Source organism: Convolutriloba macropyga, chromosome 6 (assembly GCF_964194025.1).
Source record: "Convolutriloba macropyga chromosome 6, txConMacr16.3, whole genome shotgun sequence".
Taxonomy (NCBI): domain Eukaryota; kingdom Metazoa; phylum Xenacoelomorpha; order Acoela; family Convolutidae; genus Convolutriloba; species Convolutriloba macropyga.
This window is the reverse complement of record NC_134473.1, coordinates 7,934,423-7,959,741: the sequence shown is the minus strand read 5'-3', so window position 1 is coordinate 7,959,741 and position 25,319 is coordinate 7,934,423. Positions and strand designations below refer to the sequence as shown.

The window sequence follows — 25,319 nt, the reverse complement described above, 5'->3', positions numbered from 1 at the left end:
AAGGTTTATAACAAAAAATGCAGATTTTTATGTTTTTTTATTTTTCTATTTTATCATTTTTCAGTTTTGCAGTTTTTTTCATGTAAATTTTTATTTTTTTTTGAATAGAATTGTTTTACTTAAATTAAATGTTTTTCAAAAATGTCGTTTTTTACATAAGGTTTTAGCAAAAAATGCAGATTTTGATGTTTTTTATTTTTCTATTTTTCCATTTTTCAGTTTTTGAAGTTTTTTAATGTAATTTTTTTTTGAAAAAAAAAATCGTTTTTACTTAAAATAAATTTCTTTCAAAAATGCGGTTTTTTACATAAGGTTTTTAACAGAAAATGCAAATTTTGCGGTTTTTTTTTATTCCATTTTTCAATTTTTGAAGTTTTTTTATGTAAAAGTTTTATATTAATTTTTTTTGTAAAAATGTTTTACTATAATGAATTTTTTTAACCAATCATATCATTCGTCTAATCTATGTTAAAATAAGCTAGGACAGAGAAACTCTGTTCATTTTGTGTTTTGTCTCAGTTGAAAACCAGTGGTCATAAAAAAAATGCAAAATACTCCAACACTTCCTTTATTTCCTTCAACATCTTTTCTTTCGACATTTCATTCTGATTTAGATTTCGTTCCCAACAAAGAGGAATCAAAATTTAGAACAACAGTAACTGATAACAACATCGAATTATCCTTTGAGGTGGATTGTACAAGAGTAACAATAAAAACACAGACTACTAGCTTAACACTTCCGAAAGATTTGTGGAGAACTTTAGAGGCTGCTAGCCATCATAACCTCCACTTAGCCGAAGAAAAAGTCAACAATTCAGTACTTTCTCTCCCCACTTATTTTCAAGCCCTTGAGAGAATTCGAAAAGAACAAGGATTTCATCCACTGAAAGACTGCAAAGGTATTTTGTTCCCGTACTCTCGTGATATAAATCACTACGGTGTATGGTGGGTAGAAGACGTGTTCTCCAAACATGCTGATACATTTTCTACAAAATCACAAATCTTCGATCTACCCAATTTCCAAGACCTCATTCTTCCTCCTATCCAGGAAAATGACAATGATGAGAACCAACCACTTCATCAAAATGTTCCTTTCTCGAACTACAAGTGCTCTCCAATTTAGGTCTTAACAGTTGCTTGTGTTCACTGATAAATTCTCCCTCACATGACATCAATTGTCACGTCACGTGATGTTACTAAAAATAGAAATGACATAACTATTACGTCATGATGAACACTCAAACCTCATTGGTTACGACTGCTTTTACATGATCTCATTGGTTACGAAGTCGCAGTAATACTCGTTCTTACTAAAATTTTATTGGTTCGATTTATAAAGCTCTTTCTTGAAGATAATTCATTCATTTGTTGCTTTTCGTTTTCAATATTCGGTTACCTTATTTATTCAATTCTTCCTTTCTTGCTTTAAAAACTCATCTTTTACTTACTTCACACGCCACAGATGGATCAAAGTTCAGTCTCAGCTGACAGCAAAAAACCCTACGCCTTCCCCTTCCGCAAACGAAACCATAAGGGAAAACCAGTTATTCCTTCCTCCCAGTTTGATTATCATAATGAAAGCATATATTCTTTGTTTACCGATACCAACGTGAAAGTTGAGGACACTGTTTGCAAACCAAATGAGGATCACCAAGGAAACAATAACCTTTGGTCTTTCCAAGAATACAGCAACCGGAAATTTCAAATCAGCATCCCAGAGGAGACTATCAACACAAGCTCGAATTGGACCCACTTGAAAGTCTTTCGCGAAAATGTCGAAGGTGAATTTGTTCTACATCAGTTTCTGATGCTGTCGGTCTGGGAATTGAAAAAATTCATCCAAAAATTACCTGAGATGTTGAAAGAAGCACTACAATTTGAACCCTCAGAAGTTACTGCAAAGTTGATGATTGACGAAACTTTGTTCCAGCCAACTGATGTGGAGGCAAAAGCAAAATTCGATGTGTTCTGGGAATTGAGTGAGACTGCTAGGCAAAAAGTATGTGTGACCAGAACATTTTACCAAGATGATCCGAATCGATGTTATTTCAGCATCAAGCTCTTCACTCGAGGGACTGAAAAGGACAGTTTTAGAAGGAAATGCTTCCTTTCTGTCAGAATTGTGGAGTTGCAGAAATTACATCGAATGAGCAATGAAATTATTTCAGTGCTGAACAAAGTCAAAAACCCGACAAAATCGCAAAGTGCATAGAACTAATTGTAAACTTTTATAATGTATGTGATGTCTTTATTTATTCACTTTTTGAATTAAATTCTTTCAGAACAGTTGCTTGATATAAATATTAAGGAAATTGTAGAGTTCGAAAAAGAAATCAGTCAACTTTTTGTTGGAAATACAAAAAGGAAAAATTATTTTTCGGCTGTCTGTCGAAGTTTTGACAAAAATGCAGATCTAGATAAAATTAACAGAGAAGCTCCCTTTGGAGGTCTAATAGGAGTTGGTGATTCAAAGTTAGAAAAACTTTTGAATTGGTTGAAAATTTTTCGTTTACATGCCAAATTTCATGATGCAACGGGATACCTGAAAACAAATCTAAATATTGGTCCTGGGTACTGTTACATGGTTCCATTCCTTAATTCAAAATTTAACTTCGGTTTCTTGGGACATATAGTAGGTCTAGCATATTGTTGTTTTCTGAAATTTTCACCACGATTCCATTCAATCAAAGTGTGAATCATTATTTCCTAAACACGAACAAAAATCAGTTGCACTCTAATGACAGATCATAACAATCACGCAGCTGACTTTATTTTCGATAATAACAATCAGGAGCGACCTCCTTGGAAAATTTGCGGACGCACTTGCTCTCGAACAGCTTTTTTGTCAATATTCCAGTGCTTACTTGTATTAATACTTCTTCTTTTTTCAATTATCAACCTTATTTTTGCTAGAACTTGTGACGAACGAACAGTTTGGATTGCTATTCTTTCAAGTGCTGTAGGTTACATACTTCCTAATCCCAGAGCATAAAATGAACAAGATCATATCAACAAAGGAACGCATTCTGATGTATCTTGTTGGGCCTTCCGGATCTGGGAAAACTGTTTTCATTAATGATATGCTGCAAATGAAAACTTTTCAACCCTCGTTTGATCGAATTATATACTTTTATAAGCACTTTCAGACAATTTACGATACAATGATGCAATCAATTGCAGGCATAGAATTCATTCAGGGTGTTGACTTTGAATTAATTGAGAACTTACCAGCTGACGGCACAAAACATTTACTTATATTCGATGACTCATTAGACATTCTTTCCAAGTCGGAAAAATTCAACGAAATTGCGACAGCCGGTAGACATCGAAATTTAAATTGTGTTTATATCAAACATAATCTCTTCCACAAAAATAAAACTGGACGTGATGCCGAGCTTCAGACTACTCGCATTGTTTTGTTCAAATCACCCAGAGATGTGCAGCAAATTGATATATTGGGAAGACAACTGGGTCTGGGAAAACAACTAAAACAATGGTATGATGACGCTTTACAACAACCATATGGGCATCTTATGATTGATTTGAGACCATCTACACCTGATTTGTTAAGATATTGTTCAAATGTAACTTCATTTCCTTCAGAAATCTTCGTACCGAACAGTCGTGCTCGTATTAGTGATATTAATGATAAACGCACTGAATTATTATACTCTGAAGCTCTTTCGGAATCTCAACAAGAAATTTCAACCAGCTTTCCTTCTACATTGTCCTAAGGAATTCATCAGATTTCTCTGTGAGTGTTTTGTAAACTTGATTAAAGGAAACCTCACAGGATTAAGAAGAAATCAGTTCACTCGCTTCCAAGAACAACTTAGAAAGCTCACATCAAAATCAACAACCCTAAGTTCCAGAAGACTTATATTGGGCTCAAAAGCTGGAATAACAATATTAAGTTACATATACCAACCTTGTATGAACAAATTTTCAACTTTCTTCAATGAGTGAGGTCAAAAAGTTTGTTCTTGTTCCAAAAGAACTGTGGGAGACCAGAAAAAGGAAACCATCGGAACCCTACAGCGAGATCTATAAAAAAGAAGAAAAAGTTTTCCCAGTTATCAAAAAAGTGAAAGAAGAACGTTCCGAAGAAACCAATCGTCCACCTAAAGAACTTAAGACAGACCTGGAATTTCACTATAAGAACTATCCTGAGACATTGAAAAATTTGAAAGAGATATACGAAAACAAACGGTTAAAATATTCACTTTCCAATACAATTATTGTCGACAACGTTGACACAGGAGTTGACATAAAAACATTCCTTCATTCAATTAAATTGAAGAACGCTCCAGTTGATCCAAACTATTTCCTTATTCTTAAAGTTCTAAATCTGAGACCACATCTGGTTAAAAACAACATTTTGAGGACACAGTATGGCTCAGACTGGTTCAATTACAGTTTCAGATAGAATCAAATTGCAGAAGTTGTATAAAGGGAAGGGACCAACAGCTTTCGGTTCTATCAATAACCTAACAAAAGCAAGTGGAATCAGTCGCGAGAGAGTTACAGAATTTTTACAGTCAAAAGACTCTTATACGAAGTACAAAGGAATCAGACGAAAATTTCCCCGGCTAAATTCGCATGCTTGCTATATTGATGAGATTTGGTGCTTGGATCTTGCACAAATGGATAAAATATCACGATGGAATCGAGGCATCAACTTTTTACTCGTTACTGTTGATGTTTTTTCTCGATTTTTGCGAGTGGAAGCATTGCGAAGCAAAGGAGCAGAGGGTGTGAAAGCAGCATTTATCAAGATGTGTTCGAAAGGAACGAACTCAATTTCCCAAAAAAATTATGGCTAGATCAAGAAAAAGAGTTTTTTGGAGATATGGCTAATTTCTGCGAGGATGTGGGAGTCAAATTTTATCACACTTATAGTGAAACGAAAGTAGCTTTTGTCGAGAGAGCTATACGAACCCTGAAAGTTTTAATTTACCGCTACCTGGAAGAAAACGACACATTAAGCTATATCAAAGAACTGCAAATGTTTGTTGACGTCATTAACTCAAGAATCAATCGGAATATTGGGTTGGCGCCCAAAGATGTAGTGAACGCTGACTTTTTGACTGTCATGTACAAGCGAATGAAGCTACGAAAAAATACAAAGCCCAAGTTTCAAGTAGGAGATAAAGTTAGGTTGGCATTAGCAGAGGGCAAATTTCAGAAAGGATGTAAACCTCAATATACACATGAAATTTTCCTAGTTCGAAAAATAAATACTTCAGCGCCCTTCCCGACATATTTTGTTGTTGATCAGAAAGGAGAAGACATTGATGGAATCTTTTACGATCAAGAATTGTCAAAAGTTGCATAATCATATTTCAATTAGTCGCGCTAGAAAATGGACGGTTACAATCTAACTTATTTTAAAGGAGTTCGTCGTCAAAGGGGGCGTGGTTTTGGAGCCTTGGCTAGAACAGTCGCTAGGACAACTCTTCCCTTTCTCAAGAAATACGTTTTACCTGCAGCAAAAAAAATTGGACGAGATGTAATCAAGTCAGCCATTCCCGAAATTGGTGGTGTTTTATCAGGACAGACTTCGATTAAAAAAGCAGTAAAGAAGACTGCAAAATCAACAATACAGAAACAAGTTGGTGGTATGAAAAAGAGTAAAAACACTAGACAAAGTGTTACTCGACAAAAAATTCGCAAAGACTTTTTGAAGAACCTTGACTAATCATTTTTCCAAACAAACGTCACACAGAACAGTCAAACATCATGAATTCGTTTTTATCTAGAATTGGTATCCAACGCTTCCTCTCAAGTTTACCCTCATAATGCAATGGCTTCGTTCACCAATTTTCTTCCCGACAAAATTGAACTGGATGGATCATGGGAAGTAGCTTTAGTCGAAGTATCAAATCCCGGTATATGTTATAACATTGAAGGAGGATTGATGACATTTCACTATGATGAGAAATTTAAGCATGTATTCGCTATTCCACCAGCAGTTTTTAACTCTATGGACGAATTTGCAAAGAGTCTTACAGATATACCCAAAAAAGCACGACATCCCAAAAACTTAGATCCTAAATTTTCTATCAACATCGACAAAAAAGTCGAAGACTAACTTTTTGCAATAGAGGATCTCGAATTGTATCCTTCAGCAAAAGTTTGGCTGCTAACTTGGGCGTTGAAGCTGACAAACCTGTTATGCCACCTGATTCGAAAGGATCATACAACACCAAGTCCTGGGCAACGGCAGATCTCCCTTTTGATATTACTGGAACACATACAGTTTTACTCTACTTGGATATAGTTGAACCCAATTCAGTCGGTGATGTGAAATGTCCTCTTCTACGCTCGTTTCCGTTCAAACACCGAGAGTTCCACAATGATGAGAATTTTAAGAGATCTCAGGTTCTGAGTTATCGCAGTTTCGAACACTTGAGATTCCATAAAGTAATCAAATCCAACTTCCACAGTATCCATGTAGAAATAAGAAACGCTGCTGGGCACCTCGTTCCCTTCTTCCCTATTGGTCGAGTTCAACTTACGTTATTATTCCAGAAAAAATCTTGATCATTTCCTCAATTATCCTTATAAAAAACGGTCGGCTAAAATGAATTCTTTGTCTCACTCTATGCTCGACTTTTTTGGGAAAGTTCCAATTTTAGACCCAATTCTTTGGTCCAATGAACAACAAATATTTCCATCAAATTCCTTAAACGAATCAACAATCGAATTTCAATTGGAAACTGATCGTAATATTTTCACTGACTTGCGATCTACTCGATTATTCATCAGAAGAAGGGTTATTAAAGGCGATCGAACACGTTTGGATAATGCCGAAGAAACATTATTGGTAAACAATGCTCTTCATTCACTTTTCTCTAATTGCGAAGTCTATCTAAACAATGAACAAGTTCACAGTGCCAATTCTCTTTACGCTCACCAAGCTTTTGTCTCTGCTGAATTTTCAGGAACAAAAGGAACCAAGGAGAGTTTATCCCAATGCCAAGGATATCGATACGAGATTGAGCCGAACGATTTTACAAAAAGAGCATTTACAGATACTGTTTTTCAAAAAGATAAAGATGAATTTACTTTTTACGGTCCGTTGGCAATAGGTCTACTTGCTTGTGAAACTTCACTTCTCCCAAATGTCAACCTCAGACTGAAATTGATCCGATCATCTCCAGCGTTCTATATGATCGATACTGGTGGGCTGAACTCGGAGGCCTTAATTTTGGAAGCTTGCCTTTTTACTAGACAGGTAGCGATCTCAGATAACTGGATGAGAAGTTTAAAAAGTAGACTGCTGCGAGAACCTGCCATATTTTACTATAATGAAGAACTTCCAAAAACGTTTATCATTCCCGCAGGACAGAACCAGTTTATACAAGAAAATATTCTTTCAAACAACCCAATTCGAATGATTGATGTTGCTATGAATCTGAATAATGAGTTCAGTGGAACATACAACACTAATCCGTTCCATTTTCGTAAATTTAGTCTTCGACAAGTTAAAATTGTGCGTGGGAATCAAACTCTTGTAAACTTGAAAACAGAAAATCACGTGAGAGCTTATGCTGAAACGATGAAAGCACTCAAATTTGATGATGACGGTCCTAACATTCAATACAAGGATTTTGAAAACCATTTTCATCTATTTTTTTATCTTACTTCAACACAGGAGGCCAATGTCGAAATGCATTTTCCCGATGTAGTTGGAGCAGGAGTTCGTTTGGAGCTCTACTTTGCTAACAATTTGATCAATACTGTAGAATTTTTTGTTAGTGGTGAACGTATAAGCTCAATTGCAATTGATAAGGAGGGATCAGTCACCAAAAATGGATAATCAACAACTCTTACATGTTGTCAACAGGTTCCCACACCTAAAGTTCAAATATCTCGGTTCCTTCCCAGCAGATCTTCGGCCAAAAAATTTACCTACAAACACTTTTTGTATAATCAACACAGATCCATCTACTCAACCGGGCTCCCACTGGATTTTACTAGCCAATAAAAATGGAAAGTTGTTCTACGGTGATTCGATGGGAGAAGTTTTGGAAAAACATGGCATCAAGACGAAATCAAACTTTGGTTCATTAGTACAGGAAAAACTCCAAGATTCAGAATTGTGTGGTTTATATGCTATTTATTTTGCACATGTGCTATTTTCTAAAGTCTCGTCTAAATATTTAAATGATTTTCATATTTTGAAGTTCTTTGCTGATGTTTTGTAAGTTTTGACAACCAAAATCTTTAATTGTTTAAACATTAATCCGTAAAATGATGCAAATGGTTTTCAAAATTTTTTTTAAAAAAAATTGTAAATTTTGTACTTAATCATTTGTATGTGTATTTGTATCTAATTTAGTTATTTTATACAAGGATTTTTTTCAAAAGACATTTTGTGAGGTAAACAGTGAATTGAAAAAGATATAAAATGAAAGAAGGCTAAAATTTACAAAATCTAAAGAAAATGTCTTATATATCTAAAGGAGTAGTGTGAATTCCGTCTTCACAGACTTTACGCTTGGGATAAAAGTATGACAGTCCCACTTTTTTGAGTTCATATGTGCACTTTCGCGAAATCCCCTGTTCATTGAATATACCCGCTCCTCATCAAACAATACTTTTCTGTATTTGGCTAAGGGTTCCTCGATGTTGTTTTTGTTGAGCCCCTTACTGGATAATTTTACAGTATCTGATTGCTCATCGTAGCAGCAATAAGTTTTTGAGCACAAAGCAATCATTTCTGAGCATCTAAATTCTTCTTTGAACAAACCTGGAGTTCTCTTGTCAAAATTCGCATGCTTGTTGCAACATTCACGTGGAAAAAAGTTGCTGCTTGAGTTTGCTGCAAAATTATCACTGCAGTTGCTCTGTCTCATCCAGTACCACAACGATTGTATTTCTGGTCGAATGATTTTGTCAAGTTTTTCCTCACTAAGCGCCATGTACAGACTGTCGGTATCCATTTCAATCAACTCATATTTGTTTGTATCGCAGAAGGAGGAGAAAAAATTGTACTTGAGTTGCAACATTGTAAGCTTAGCGTACTGTAGAATAAAAACTATCAATGGTTCTTTATGTATGATACGTGTCTTGTTTAACTTCACTTCATAAATCTCTTCTGGCAACTCATTTAGGGTCTTGAAAAATCTGTTGTTAATTAATTTATCCACTTGAGAAACTTTAACATATTTTGTGGTCGTATGCCGGCTACGATCCATTATCTGATACCCGTATGAGCTGTTACCTATCACTTTCATAGTTTCAGCAACGACTGTTGAGTTTTTGTTTCGGTCTCCTTCGCGGCGAGCATCAACAACGTTTTGCACAAAGGACTGAAAGCAGCGGCGGGGAGTGTATTGTAGGAACCAAAAAACGTCTCTTAGAATCACTCCTTTTTCCAGATAAAATAACAAAAGTGGAGTAATAATTGGTCCTCTGTCAAGCTCGAAACTAGAAATGAGCATTTTTCTTGGTTTTGACAATAACTTGTGTCGCTCAGCAAATTCTTTCATATGGTCCCCAATGTTGTCTCGTCCAACTTCACATTTCTTAAAAATGGGAGGAAAATCATCGAAGTAGAGGTATAACTTCTCTGGAACCTCCAGACTACAATCAACAACTCCGAACAAATCTCCTCGTTTTATTTTTTCAATAAGAGCTTTTTTGGAAAGGGATTGCTGAAATGGATATTTCTTGTTGACGAACTCTTTTACTCCATTAATGTTTTCCCTCCTCCACTTTTTCCACTGACACTCCCAAATTTCAACAACTGTGTATCCTAATCCCTGCAGATACTCTCTTCGATCACTATCTCGTTCCCGTGTCTTTAATCCGTTCTCTATATCTTCAAATAACAGCGGCTTTTCCTCCTGACAAAAGTGAAAGTAGCATCCCATTGCCTCAAACACTGTGTTGCAATGAGAGCAGAAGCAATCGACGAGATAAGCTCCAATTCTTTTCTGTTTTTTGTGACTGAACTGTGACTGTATTAAACATTCTGGACGAGTGCTCTGCAAATAATCGATTACTTGCTGCTCAAAGAAACTCCTCCAATTCTTTTTTGGGTGAAACTTTGCAGTGTCGACGTTGAACTCCCATTTTGTGTAGAGTCCAGTTGGCATTTCCTTGGTCATTGAGAATGGGTATAGTTGACTTGCATCAATGCCTACTATAGATTTGCATACATTTTCGGACTCTCTAATCTTCGTTCCGCCGACTTTTGCATATCGGGTGAAGATAATCGAGGGTCCTCCCGTCAGCCAATTTCTGATAAAGTTATCATATTCCTTGTCTTGCTCGCAGAATGGGAAAAATGCAGCATCTGTTGATGAATGGAGAAATCTGTTTGCCAAGTTGGGAAGCGTATAGCCCAGTTTCAACATATCAATTTGTTTTGAGTGGTAGAATTGAATCATCTTTGTCATCGCATCAAGAGTGGGCACGACGTCTTTGTTGTTATACCACTTGAGAAAATCATGGAATGTGTTCATGTTCTCCTTTTCCCAAATGTTTTGAAGTTCCCGGTAGTTCTCTTCTGCATTTTTGGGAACTGTTTTTAATTTCAGCTTCTTTAAAGCTTCCTTTTCTTCAATTCCCCTTTTTTTGCAATCCATGAACTTATCGTAATCGACTGACAAGACGTTATGGTTTTTCAACTTACTCCAGAAACTTTCAATTGGTGGCAGTTGGGTCTCATTCAACTTTTCAGCACTGTCAAACCACTCATAAGGGAAAAAACCCTTCTCTTCACTGGCTCCATACGCTTTCAGAAAATTATCCAGAGTTGTAGCTCCCCCCGGAAGTTCAAAATGTCGAGAAATTGCAAGCCAAGAAAGTTCATTCCAATATATTTGTTCCCCGTACGAATCACTTTGGGAACAACGTTTCTTTCTATTAACAGATGATGCAGAAGATATTCTTTTATCAGGTTTAAATCATACCGAGAGCTGTTGAAACCAAAAACGGGGATTGTACTGTAGTAGTTCTCGAAATCTTGTCTCAAACTTGATAGAATTTTGAGCTCTCTTCGCTCTCTTGTAGAATTGGAATCCTCTTCAACCTCCTCGCCAGTTTCTGCCTCATCATTGACGGGTCCTTCATTCTCTCGCACGGGAACTTTGTCTCGAGCGAGCCAATACTTTTCCTCAAGTCGAGAAATGAAGTGTTGCAATTTTTCTTTCATAAGGATTGCACTTTTTTGCGATATCAGCTCAAGGTTAGACACAAAATCTTGTATTAACTGGTTCGGATCTGAGTTGCAAAGGAAAATTGTCTCTTCAAGAAGGTTAGAAGATATCGACACACTAATGGGAACATGTTTCCCAATCCAAGAAGTCAATTCGGTGTTGTTGAGTGTCAAGTCAGTAACTGTTACTGACTCAAAATCAAAAACAATTAAGTGAGAAAATAATCTCAATTCTTCTGGAACCACAATATTGACGTCTTCAAGTCGATCGAAAACAGTCTCTGACAACTGATAAGCTCCTGTGGGATACCTATGTTGTGTGTTTTCGGAACAATTCCTCAGATGGACCAACAAATTGTTTGATCTATCGAAAAAGTGATCACATATGTAGCAGCGGAATTTAACTTGTTGATGTCCGCTGTCCAACAGATATGATTATCATATCTTAATAAAGATGTTGTCTGTGCTCGTTTTAAGCAGGATCGACGAGAAAGTTCAGCATACATTTCTGACTGATCGTCAAGGAAAATACTGTAAACTTGAATGCTTCGGTCAGTCAAGTCTTCAAGAATAGGAATATCATCTTCGTGTACTCCTGGAAAGCTTTTGCGATCTTTCCTTGTTGCTGAGAGAAACATCTGAGTCAATTTTTCTGTATTCTGCTGTAGATCAACGCTTCCATTTATTTCGTATGCCAACGCACGAAACATGCACAAGTTGTCTTGGTAAGATTTCAGTTCGCAGTCGGATACAAAACATTTAACTAAAGGATTCCTAAGTAAAGATGGTGGAATTGATTGTTGAATGCAGCCAAGAGGAACTCCACTCAGGACAAAATACAAAAAAAGTGACATTTGTAACACAATAAAATTTCCATTTCGTATCTGGTCGCTGACTGATAAGATTAGGCAGAAACTCTTCACTTCTCAACCTCGATTTGATAAAATTGAGATCTGAGTCATCGCAGAGAGCCATAGGATTTTAAAAAATGGGGTTGTTGTCTGCTGCGTAAAAGTATCGAAATTCGTCCGAGTTATGCACACTTTGAAGAACAAAACCAAAGGAAATGTTAATTTTCGCTGAACAGGGTAAGTCTTTGTAAACAAAATCCAAATTGTTCATTACTATTTCGTGGCTGAGTTCGACTAACTAGAAATTATGCACTTTCTTTCTAGACAATTCAAGCACCGAGTCTTGTGAAAAGTGCTTGAAGGTTTCGAGCTCACTGTGAAGAGCGGAGGATTCTCCGTATATAGATAAGTCAACGTCATCGTAAGCCACTGGAACAGAATGCTGGTGATAATTTCGTTTATGATGAATAAGTTGATAATACGTAGAGAACGATAGACTACAGCTTCTACATGAAAACTTCTTCTTTAGAATGAGAGGTGGTGCATGTTTAGAAGCAATGTGTTTCTGTAATTTGTATTTGTCAGGAAATGACTCGGTGCAATGTGGGCAAACTTTTGCGTGAAGCTTCTGATGTCTGCTCATATTGGATTTCAAAACGAGTTTGTCACAAGACTTGCAAAGTTCTTTTTGGTCCGACTTTCGAGGCATCTCTGAAAATAAGTTGTAAGATTAGAAGTGAGAAAAGCAGGAGTAAAAATGTTAAAATGGAAGTTGCAATGAAATTAAATAGTTGTCAGAAGTTGTAAAGATTATTGTAATCAACTGCACTCAATTCTGTAAATCAGGAAAATGAAAATAAACGGAAAAGAAAATTTCTTTGTTAAAAAAAACTTAATATGACGACACAATGACGTAATTGTGACGACATAATGAGGTAATTGTGACGTTATTATGACGTAATTATGACGACACTATGACGTAATTGTAATTTACAGTGACGTAATTGTAAAGTACTACGATGTAATCGTAATGTTATGAGTAATTGTGACGATAATAAAGTGACTAGTTGTCTAATCACGTGAGAGTTTTATGATTATTAATAGATGACGCACTAGATTTGTAATTAGGAGACTTCACAAAGCAGAGGTGATTTACTTCCAAACAAAAATAATGGAATCACGTGAGATTTCTTTATTACAATAAAGATTTTGAAACTTGCAAAGTTCTGAAATTAGGAAATTGTGGGACTAATGGGAGTAAATTAGAAAAATTTAAGAAAAATTTGAGTAAATTTTCTTGAATTTTGGGTAATTTTTCGAAATATGCTGATAAAACTAGTTATTTTGAGTTCAAACTGATTAACTTTTGTCAAAAATTGGGTATTTTTGCCAAGAATTGGGTATTTTTTGGGAAGAATTGGGTATTTTTTGGGAAAAATAGGGTATTTTTTGCCAAGAATTGGGTGTTTTTTGGCTAGAATTGGGTATTTATTGGGAAGAATTGGGTATTTTTTGCCAGGAATTGGGTATTTTTTGTGAAGAAGTGGGTATTTTTTGATAAGAATTGGGTATTTTTTGGGAAAATTTGGGTATTTTTTGGGAAAAATTGGTTATTTTTTGGCAAGAATTGGGTATTTTTTGGTCAAAATTGGGTAGTTTTTGGGAAGAATTGGGTATTTTCGCCAAGAATTGGGTATTTTTTGGGAAGAATTGGGTATTTTTTGGGAAAAATTGGGTATTTTTTGGGAAAAGTTGGTTATTTTTTGGCAAGAATTGGGTATTTTTTGGTCAGAATTGGGTAGTTTTTGGGAAGAATTGGTTATTTTTGCCAAGAATTGGGTATTTTTGGGAAGAATTGGTTATTTTTTGGCAAGAATTGGGTATTTTTTGGCCAGAATTGGGTATTTTTTGGGAATAATTGGGTTTTTTCGCCAAGAATTGGGAATTTTTTGTGAAGAATTGGGTATTTTTTGGGAAAAATTGGGTATTTTTGGGAAAAATTGGTTATTTTTTGGCAAGAATTGGGTATTTTTTGGTCAGAATTGGGTAGTTTTTGGGAAGAATTGGGTATTTTCGCCAAGAATTGGGTATTTTTTGGGAAGAATTGGGTATTTTTTGGGAAAAATTGGGTATTTTTTGGGAAAAGTTGGTTATTTTTTGGCAAGACTTGGGTATTTTTTGGTCAGAATTGGGTATTTTTTGGCAAAAAATGGTAAACTGGCAAAATTTACGTATATCAGCCCAAATCGGGTAAATTCTAGTAAAAATTGACTGAATTGCAATGAAAATTGATAAAATAATATTCTCCTTATGTAAATGAATGAAAAAAAGTTATAGTTGTAATAACTATGCGCGAATGAATAAAATGTGAAAATGATTAAAAGTAAAAGTTCTGCAGATATAATTTATTAAGTAGATAAGATTACGCCTGGGTAATTACGATAAGATGACAGGTCTATTGTTCTCACTCTCTTTTTTAGGTACGTCTTTGGAAAATTGATGAAAATAGGCTATAGGTAATCTTTATACATAGGTACGTCCTTTTACCCCCCCCCCCCCCCCACTCTTGCTCACCCTCTACTACTATTGGGTCAATCTACAAAATGGTGGAGGTATTGGTAGAAATATTTGTTTCTTTTCAATAAAAGAACCACCACCTGGTATATTATTACCAATTATCATTTTTATTCAACTAAAGTTGCTGTTTTCAGGGGGGGGATAGGGGGGTCGGTTCTAAATTCTCAGGTCAGATTTTCGGTGGATGCGAGCAAGCAAGTCGATAGGCAAGCAAGCCGAATTTCCAAAAATGAGTCAAATCAGCCGAAAATTTCGGAGATTTGTATTATAATTTGTCCCTGGCGGCCCGTGGTTTCCGCATTACATCCCATGGCGAATGACAGGCTTGGCCCTGAACAGTGGTCCACTGGGGCTCGAAATTATTAGATCTCTAAAAAAATGACATGTTTGATTCTTTGATTCACTGGAATAAGTTATAAATTGCGAATACGATCGACAGAGATGATTGTAACGATTTACAATGTATTATTTCTGATAGATTAATTATTACATAACTTTTGGCTTGCTTTTACTTTTACTTCGGTTTACACTGCGTTCTCCTGTTAACTTCATTTAGAGGGATGTTTGGATCTCTGACTTACCTACTTCAACAGCCAGTCGTGGTATGTCTCCTTTGTCGTAATTATCTCTCAAAATCACCTAGAACATCAAATGGACATTGTTATGCAATGTTTTAAGACACTCCTAAGTTCAGGTCCCAGTTCACTATTATGACCAGACCGCTCGAGACTGAAAGTGTAGTGTAACCAGACCCATCCATAGAGCTTTCACACCTATGATCAGATTTCAGCTCGTTAAATTGGCTTGTGTGCTAATGAGAACCACCATTTTTGTTTCATAATCACCAAAAGTAAAAATTATTATGGCTAATCTGGCAAATAACCACGCCAATCATTACTAACGCATCATTACTAACGCTATAAAAAACACTTAAAAACGCTTACCAAAATTTTCTTCAGTAATTGATCAGTTTTGATCATGCTCAGAAATGGCCTCGTACAAGGTCATTTATGACCAGAAATAGTTTGATCAAAACCAGTGAAAATCAGAAATCATCTTGCTTACAATCAGTTTTGGTCACTCTTTAGTCTTAATTTTTTCGTCGAAAGCTGTCCCCCCGATCAAGCTCTTTCGCACGAAACTTATCTTCCATAAGCTTTTTAGTGATCTAGTCAACTTTAATTTTCGACCAAACTTTTGACGTGGGATCACTCGATAAAGAAAACTTTTAAATCAATTTCTGCCGGAGTCATAACTAAGACACTTCTGATCACACTTGGGATATCTATTAGATTGAGAGTCAGTTTTAAAATAAACTTTTGGAAAATTTTGGTTGCTCTTTATCTTTTACATATTCAAAAAAATCTAAAATAGTTAAAGGTTTTGGATTGGCGAAAATTTATTTAATCATGTCTTTCATTCAACCAAGTCCTTTGCATAAGAGTTAAAAAATATTCAATGCCAAATCGAAAACTTTTTTGATGAAAGACGCAAGTTCTTTACAAATTAATTTATACTTAAATCCAAACAACGACTGATTAGGAACAATGATGCCAACAATGATTCAAGATAAGCCATACAAGTAAATCAAAAAAGTTCGTAAAAAGTTTTGAATTTCCATGTTGTAAACTATCTGCAATGAACATTCTGCGATGACGATCTTTTTAGCCTCAAGTTAATACGACAGCAGCTTTAAAAAAGAAGGAAAACCTTGTACGATTGCAAAATGCGGCATATGAGATAAATTTTCCTCTACAAGTATGCAATTGGAGATGATATAAAAGTTTTATATACAATAAATTCCTCTTCCTTTGACCCACCTTTTCGAATGAGCACAGTCACGAATGTTAAATATATTAGAAAAGATTATATAGTGTATTGTGCGTCATGCATTTACATTATTAGTTTAAAGATTTTTACGGGAATTTACCCCAGGTTGAGGTTTTTCAGACGCAAATGAACTCTGATCAGACCTTTCCAGAGCAAACAATTCTCTGATCAAACCACATCAGACCGAAGTAACTTTTGATTCGACTGATATCCGCTCAAAACCTTGTTTCTAACTACGCTCGATACCTAGATCTTCCCCGATGGAATTGATTACTAATCAGACTAATATCAGACCATTGTCCAATTTTTGTTGGACCCTGACCCAGACCAATGACAGACTATTGCCTTGGAATTTCTGCGATTTAATTGGCCACTGACCAGAGTATCCCCAGTTCGAATTTGTCACTTTTCAGATCATCTTCCTTATCATTCTACCGCGAGGCCCATCTCTTTTTCAAACCATTGTCCAGACATTTGTGCCTTCTGAGATTGCCTCGGCTCAGATCATCGTGTGCTCGAAAGTCAATCTTCATCTGACTAGTGGTCGCTCGAATCCTCATCAGAAAGACTAGTGTGCGCTCAAATCTACCTCTGATCAGATGCATGTACGCTCGAAATTTCCTATTACCAGACTCAAAGGCACTCGAATTTGTCTCAGATCAGAGTGACGCGCGTTCGAAATAGTCTGACCAGAGTATGTTTTTAATAATCCACAAATCTTTATTATCGCTATATTATATTCTTTTCTTTAAAATTGATGTTTGCTCTAATACATTCAACTAAGGAAAAAGTACTGCTAGTAAAAATAAAACAAAATGTTTGATGAGATAGTTCTTTTAGTATGCCATTTGTGTATGATCCTGAATCAATAAATGGAATCAGACAGCTTTCCATTAAAACAATTTGATCTGCAGTTACTCAAAATTACTTATAAAGGGGACCCGCAGTTGCTATCTGGTTGACCCCTTGGTTTTGATCAGCTCTTTCGGACTCTAAATGAGTCTGTGATCAGAACAATGCGTTATTGTTGTCTATTGGCAGAGCCAACATCTCTCAGTAAAAATAAAAACAAAAACTTAAAACTAAAACGCGCTCAAACTTGGCTTCTGATTGGACTAATATTCCATGTGCGTTCAAGTTGAGTCTGACCAGAGGTCACTACCATCTGCTAACTCGACCTGGGACAGCTTATTAAAATTCCATAAACAATTGAAGCAAAACATTATTTATTTCTTATGATTAAAAATCCAGAATCATGGGAATCCACTCAAATCACGTCAAATGGATAGGGTGTCAGAATTGTGTGATAACTTGTGATAGGGTATCAGAATTGTGATAGGGTATCAGAATCTTTTCTGATAACTTTTCTCAGTTTCTTCTTTTTCGTCTTTTTTATGTAAACTTTTCTCTCATATGATGCAATGTTTCCAATAAGAGCCACGCAGACAATACCGCAGCTCAAGCAGTTCGCAATTTGTGTACCGATATATCTTCCGATCATATACATATGAACCTGTTTGAAAAGCTTAGAGATTGCCTTTGGGGGTGTTCTTTTTGCAGTCTTGATTTGATCGGACTGTGCTTCTAATCAGACTGTGAGAATATAATTCTGGGTATTACAAAGTTTGAGAGGGCGGAAAAAATGCTAATTTTGTATTCAAGTTTTTAGTGTAACAGATACGAAAACCTCGACTCGACGTTTAATATGCTGTAACGTTTAATATGCTTAAAATGCTGTAGTTTTGTTCAATGTTGAATAAAACTACAGCGTTTTAAGCATATTAAACGTTACAGCATATTAAACGTTGAGTCGAGTTTTTTCTATCTGTTACACTAAAAACTTGAATACAAAATTAGCATTTTTTGCGCCCTCTCAGCGATTATAACAGGTATCTTACCTTGATTGCAACTTGTTCGCGTGTATTTTTGTTCACACCTTTGCACACTACACCATAGCCCCCTCCTGCTATTCTGTCTCCCATTGTGTACTTCGCATCAAATTTCTTCCCATCATCTAAACTGGCAGCCATAGTTTATATCTAGCTAGTTATAACTTGGTCAGGCTAAAGTAGTTATGAGAAAATAAAATTGCCGATTATTGCTTGGAAAGAAAGGTATATAAATTGAAGAGGCTAAATTGAATCAGCGAGTAACGAAAAAATAAGAACGGCAATTTTAAGAAAAAATTGGATATTAAGAAATGATTCAAAAATTATTTCAAGACAATTTTTGCAAAACAATGATGCTGAGATGATGGTTAAAAAATTTTTTTTATAACTTTCGAAGTTTTATAAAACTATTGCATTACAATTATTTCAAACAAAAAGCCGAAGTTTGTTGAAAAATTGCTTAATTTCGTAAGGTTATAAATTTTTTGAAGGCAGTTATGACAATATAAAAATGTCGGTGATTCGTATAAAAAGGTTTTATAATTTGGAAAGCCTATAAATTCATTTCAAATCCGTTTATTCGCAGACATTTGTCTTAGCCAGCTTTTGTTTGACACAACAATAAACGTAGGATAAAGCAATGACCCATGAAACGACAAAAATAATGTGAGATTAAATTTTTCTTATCAAAACGACGTATGTTTATTTTTTAAACATAAAATACCAAACGTATAAGAGGTTGTATAAAGCAATGTAAACAGAGCTCTTAACTGTCTGTTTTTGAAGGTAGAATAACGATCAAATCACGCTTTACAATTCTTTTGAGCTGTGCGATAGTTTTAACAAATGTACCATGTTTATACCAACAGCTTCTTAGCATAGTTTGAAAAGTATGCATTTGCAAAATGCTGGACTTAATAATTTATAAGGTGAACAATTTTTGTGCAGTTGTTTTACAATAAAGGATAGCAGCATTAAAGAAACATGATAACATTTCAGTGGTGTTTATCCATTTTCGGATCTATTCTGGTTGCCCCCCCTCCCCCCCCCCCCCCCCCCCCCAGCTTAGTGGGCTTATATTTTTTACGCCCCACAGGCGCACGTGCTATTTTTTTACAAAGTAACGTGCTATATAACAATATATAATTTGTAACTGGGGGCGTAAAAAACATTGGGGGGGGGGAGACAGAATAGATCCCCATTTTCTATGTTGCTGAGTGGAGTGGCATTTTACATTTTTAAGCTAATAGTAAATGCAGGTTTAATTAATTAGGTTTTCTCATTGCTCAAAATTGAAAGTAAGTAGAACGACGCAGGCAAAGAAAAAAAAATGGTTTTTCGATTTCTTAGTCGCACTATCACGGCTACTCAATGAACCAAAACTTTTCTCGATTATTTTGCCCACGTTTATAGACATCGACATATGAAAAGACTTTATATTTCTAGGAGGGGGGGGCAATAATGACTAAAATTACCTGGTCCATCTCATAGCTAAAGTCGAAGTAAAGTCTTTGCTAAAGTCCTTCCGTGGCATTTACCGTAACTCAGAAACCATGCATGTAACCGTTAAAACTAAATTGAACCTAAAAATCTATGAGAACATACTGCAAGAGCTCGTTTAGAGACAAATTTTTACTCTTAGGAGATTTGAATAAATTTTTCAAAATAATTAAAAACGCTTAGTGAAAATGAGAAAACAAGAAAAAAATGTGATACTACGGTCGTGAGTTAATCGGGAACCTTGACTGAATGTAATGTCTTAACTAGACGACTGGTCCGAGACTGTGCGTAGCACAGAAAGGTCCCATACATCTCAATTGCTCCCGAAATGACCAATAATTTCTGTCAGAGAAAACGCTGGGAGTATCCAAAAGCAATTTATGTGCATAGGCGAATATTAATTGTAGTGTTTGAACCAAAAAATGTGCTGTCTTTTTTCGGCAGAGAAAAACGAATACTCTTTAAAAAGAAAAGTGAGTACAATTTGAAAGAAAAGTGAGTACATTTTGAAAGACACAGCGTCAAAAGAACCATACAAATACACACAGATACACCACACGTTACACAAACAAGCATAAAGTCACAAATACAAATCCCAACAACAAAAAACAAACAAAATTCTTTTTGTTTTTGTTTCTGGCACTAGGTCGAAACTCAAGGTTCACCACTCTTCATTAGGAAATTTTACTTTTTTCCTAAGGAACTAGAAGTGCACTTTGCACGACAATTGTATCGGTACTGTGATTTTGACACTAAAGTTTGAAATTTAATTTTTTCTACAATAATGATACTGATTAACACGCATACTTTGTTTAAGGACTGTGTGGTAATTTGTAGTAAACGAAAGTAATTATTTAAATTTTGTCATGATTTTAGGCAATTTTTGCACCCTGCCTCCATTTGTGCCCAACACCAAAGGAAGTAACTCTCTCAGACTTACTTGCTCCTTCTCCCTCTCCTTATTGTATGCAAACAATATAGATTGCATACATTACAAACACAAGGACTCTTACATGCACCCAAACAAGCGCGCACACAAAAACACACAGATACAAACCTCGCCACCAAAAAAACCTTCAAAAAATTTTCGTTTTTCATAATTGATCTTTACCCAATGTTCGTCATCGTTCATTTTTGTTGTGATTGTTATTTCTGGAATACTAGGTGTGGCGCCATTGAGGCAATTGTATCGGTAGTCGAATAATTGACACCGATAATCTGAAATGAATTTTTGAATTTCTGATTTTCTGAACATTTTCCGATGTTTCATGAGCATAATGGGAAAATTGTTTTCAAAATCTCGCACAACTGTCATCAGCGCGACTTAAAAACACAAAGTCTCAACTCTGGAATTATTCAAACCGCAAATTGTAGCAAATAAGACGTCAGCTTTCTAATTGATTCATCTTTTCCGACAGTTTTTGCTCGTTGCATCAAATTGTTTGAAAACAAATAAAGGAGCTTTCTCTCTCACTCTAACTCTACCTTTATTTTTCTTTCTCATACACAAATACGACAAGCATTTCAAATACATACACCTATACGTACAACCACACAAGCGCGCATACAAATATACAAACCTCATCACAAAAAATTATTATTAAAGTTTTTTTTGTCTTGTGATCATTACGCATGTTCGTCACCATTCGTTTCCGTCTCATTTTTTTGTTTCTTTTTATTTTTGGTTTTCTCTGGGCAATTGTTGTGCCAATTGCAAAATTGACACTAAAATAGGAAAAGTAAATTTTAAAGTGTTTTAAAATATTTTGTCATTTTGATGTCTCATGCGCATATTTGGCCTATTACTTTTAGATATCTTGCAGATACTCAAAAAAATTAGGTTAAATAGGCCCGAATTTGGCATTGAAAATATTTTCTCTATTTTAAGTAGTTTTTATAAACATGTTTACATTTGCGCTCTGCTTTTGGTTGTGTCCAACAAATAAATAAATGTTGAAAGTCTTATCGGATCTTATTTATTAGCGTTGAAGAAAATTGGTTGTCTTTAAGTTTTAAGTTTTGACACTTACACTTTATTATGTTTTTTTTCAAAGAAATGAGAAAATTTAGCAAATTTTATGAGGACTGAAGAAGAAAAAAAATTCTTTCCTCTTCTTTCAAAAGAATGTTCAGCTGTTAAATTAAAGAATTTCAAAAGTAGTGAACAATTAGCTTTCACTTAACAGAAAAGCCAAAAGACTGAGAAGATTAGTTCGATGAGCAATTTAAAATACAGAGAACTGAAAGATAATTTGAGAAGCAAATTTTTGTTTTTTTTTGCTGTTTTGAGATTTTAAACTGCCTTTAAAGTCATCAAATTTCCAGATAATCTTTGTGATATAGAGAAAAAACGGTCTGCAGAATTGTTTTGAACATAAGAAAATAAAGAGACAGATAGAATTTTTTTGAGAAAAAATATGTGAAAAAAACTTGTTTTTTTTTAAAAAAAAAATTGGTCATTTTGCTAAAATCGTTAAATATTAGGCGCGGAGTTGTAAGAAATTGCTGAGAAAATCTCCATTTAACCTAATTAACTGTATCATAATTTTTTTGGTTTTGTTTCTATCTTAAATTTAAACGCGATGCAAAAATTTCTCCGCTCAAAGCTTAAAATTTTGTGACCATTGTTGCGCTGCAAAATAACGCCTCTGCCGGTTCATTTTTATAATGTTTGCGGTTTGTAGCTGCGAACTAACTTCTCCGATTTCTAAGAAAAAATTTCTCATAGCGGTGAAGTGGACCTGTCTCACAACAATCTTAGCTCTAAAACTGCAAATCTTACTAATATTTACCAGTTTCACTGCATTCAGTGCTGAAAGACACGAGCGTTTTACTTCCACTTTAGTACCACCGACCCGGGTGGTACTGAAAATGCTCTCCAGAAAAAAAATTGTCTGCAAAAAAAGTGCCACTACCCTCCCGCGCATAATCTATTTTTTACATATTTATGAAACATGACATAAAACGACAGATACATCACAATTGGTGGTAATAGATATCATAATTACAATCGGTGGTGGGGTTTCAACAAAAAAGAACAGACATATGTGCATATGACCAGCGTAGTTCAGCATCTTTCTCTAAATTGGGGACATTGATCAATTTAGGAACAGGAAGCGAGCGTCATTTTAATTACATTTTACCAGTGAGATTTAAACATGCGAGATTATTCAAATTTTTATGTCCAATTAATACTTATGATTTTCTTCTGATCCATCGATGGATTTTTTATTGATCACCTGATGGGATAAACTATGAAATGAATATTATTAACTGATTGAAATCTCTGGGCCCTCAAAATAGTAGGCAATTTCTGAACAATTCGTGGGAAGTTCTGAAATTCCCATTTTTCACCTTTTTCTCATCCACAAAAACCTGCACAACTTGTTAGCTCAATATGTAACACGGGCCATCTGGATATAGTTAACAAATATACATAACACTATTAATACGTGTGCCCTCAAAAACGAAACTTCAACTAATTTTGTTCACACGAAAATAGACGTCAAAGTTTTCTTTTATTGCTAACAATAATTTGTCGCATGATCAAAAACCTTTCACCATGTGAAAAGAAGTTCACTACAGATTGTTTTTGTTTTCCTGAATGAAAACAGAATACCAATTTTGAACAACTTGAGTAAATATTCCCAAAATTTGATTTATCATGGGGGGAGGTCCGTGCTGTGAGTTCTGCAAGAATTTTGTTATTCACATTTTGATGATAGCGAGTGCTGTGTTCGGAGTTATATTTGTGGGGATGGAGTTTACATGGTGGTCATGTACGACTCTTACGACTTGAACGAGATTACGGAATGGACTGTTATCTGGGGAGTGATGATATCTCTGGGAGTTCTGATAATATTTGTATCATGTTTCACCATCTGCACTCTTTGCACTTGGGGCATAAAAGGTAACATTTTTTTGTTTACGGAAGCATATCCTTATTTGAAAAACCCCAAAACCCGAAAAAAATAAAAGAAAATTTGGCCGTTTCTTTCGGCAGGAAAATCTCAAAACTTTTTTTTCTGTAACCGTTATGATGACAATCAGTTTTTATCAGCTATATAGAATTTTTTCATTTCAATTGAAAGAATTTCACATTTTGAAACGGTCATGTCATAAAAATGAGGAACAAAATGTGGTGTTTTTGTTGAAAAACAATGATCTCAAAAAAACAGGAGCTGTCAAAATTTTCAAAACGGTAAGTTTCAAAAAAGCAGCCGAGGACAGCAAAAAACAGTTATTTCCTTCTAAACGTGAAAAGAGTTCATGAAGTTTACGTTGAGGTATTTGATAATTTACCATCACCGCTTACATCCCATTTCTTAGCTAGATCACATCACTTATGAAGGCGATCAATTGTATAAAACTCAATCTCTACTTCCTAAAAACTAGGGGCTGCTAAATTACTTCAGACATTCAACATATTTTGCTTCAAAAGTACTCTAAAAGGTTACAAGATACAGTGATGGGATAAAGCCCGTGAAACAAAACACTGTTCGAGCGCGTCGAAAAATTGGCAAATTTTGCAACAGAGGCACTGAAAAACACAACATTTTGGAACTTTCCCAATCGCTATTAAACACTCTGGACAAATGGTGATACGCCATATTCCAAGAACTATCGATTCAGGTAGAATAGAACAATGGAAACCGTGGCATTTATCGTTCAGCAACGCTAGCAACGTCCTTATATTCTAAAAATAACGTTGTTATGTCTGGTTTTGAGCGCATGCAACCGTCGCTATGTTTTGTTTCAGAAAACAAAAATAGAATTACAAAAGTATAATTTATTCATTTTTTCATAGTCACACTAACATATCATGAGTGTGAAATATTGAACTGATTCTCTATCAATCTATCAATGTTTGAAATGCCTGCTACATTTAAATGCAAAAATTCACTTAAAGTCAAGCTCGTTCAACTATAATTTATAATTGTCAGTGATCTGAGGAAAAATTAATGTGCTTATCAAAATTTTATTGCAAAAAAAGCTTTCCAAGCAGATTATGTTACAGTTTTAGGCATGAATAACATCAAAGTGCAAAAATATTAGTGGTTCAAAAAATTGATTAGATACATACATTAATCATAGGATTCATCTTTACATAAAAACTTTAGCTGAATCTGATTATGTGGTAAGCAGAATAGAAGCAACTTGAATTACTTCTGAAATCGCGTTCTTTGTTCCTTGTTGTTAACAATCGTAATAAGGAGTCCAAGTGACAACCGGGTATCTTAACTGGTGATTTAGCGGTAAGTTTTTTTTTTACAAAATCGTAGTTGGCGAGCGTAGTGTAGAGCAGCAATGGCGTAAAAAATTATATAAAGAACAAATGGAAAATTTTTGCAAAATTGATATCAGAGAAGTAAATAATGGATTTCTTTTTGAAGGTTTTGAATAGAAAAAACGAGAAAGAGTTTGCTGATTTTTAATTCTTTTATTTAAAACATAATTGTAATAATAATAATAATTAAGTGCAATGTTGCAAGTTTTTAGAAT

The 25,319-nt window shown here is 35.1% G+C and overlaps 2 protein-coding genes across 2 annotated transcripts in view; both read right to left on the bottom strand.

Moving 5' to 3' along the window:
* The window catches only part of LOC142340736 (myosin light chain kinase A-like), a 30,920-nt gene extending 11,768 nt beyond the window's left edge, over nucleotides 1-19,152 (bottom strand). The window contains exons 1-2 of the mRNA XM_075391434.1: nucleotides 18,327-19,152; nucleotides 15,180-15,237 (exon numbers count right to left, since the gene is read on the bottom strand). Of these exons, the coding sequence (XP_075247549.1) occupies nucleotides 15,180-15,237; nucleotides 18,327-18,458 (190 nt within the window). The 5' untranslated portion in view covers nucleotides 18,459-19,152. The remainder of the gene's footprint in view (nucleotides 1-15,179; nucleotides 15,238-18,326) is intronic.
* A 4,373-nt stretch (nucleotides 19,153-23,525) lies between these two features.
* Nucleotides 23,526-25,319, bottom strand: part of LOC142340661 (uncharacterized) — a 42,929-nt gene continuing 41,135 nt past the window's right edge. Inside the window, exon 8 of the mRNA XM_075391352.1 lies at nucleotides 23,526-23,669. Coding sequence (XP_075247467.1) covers nucleotides 23,526-23,669 — 144 coding nt within the window. The remainder of the gene's footprint in view (nucleotides 23,670-25,319) is intronic.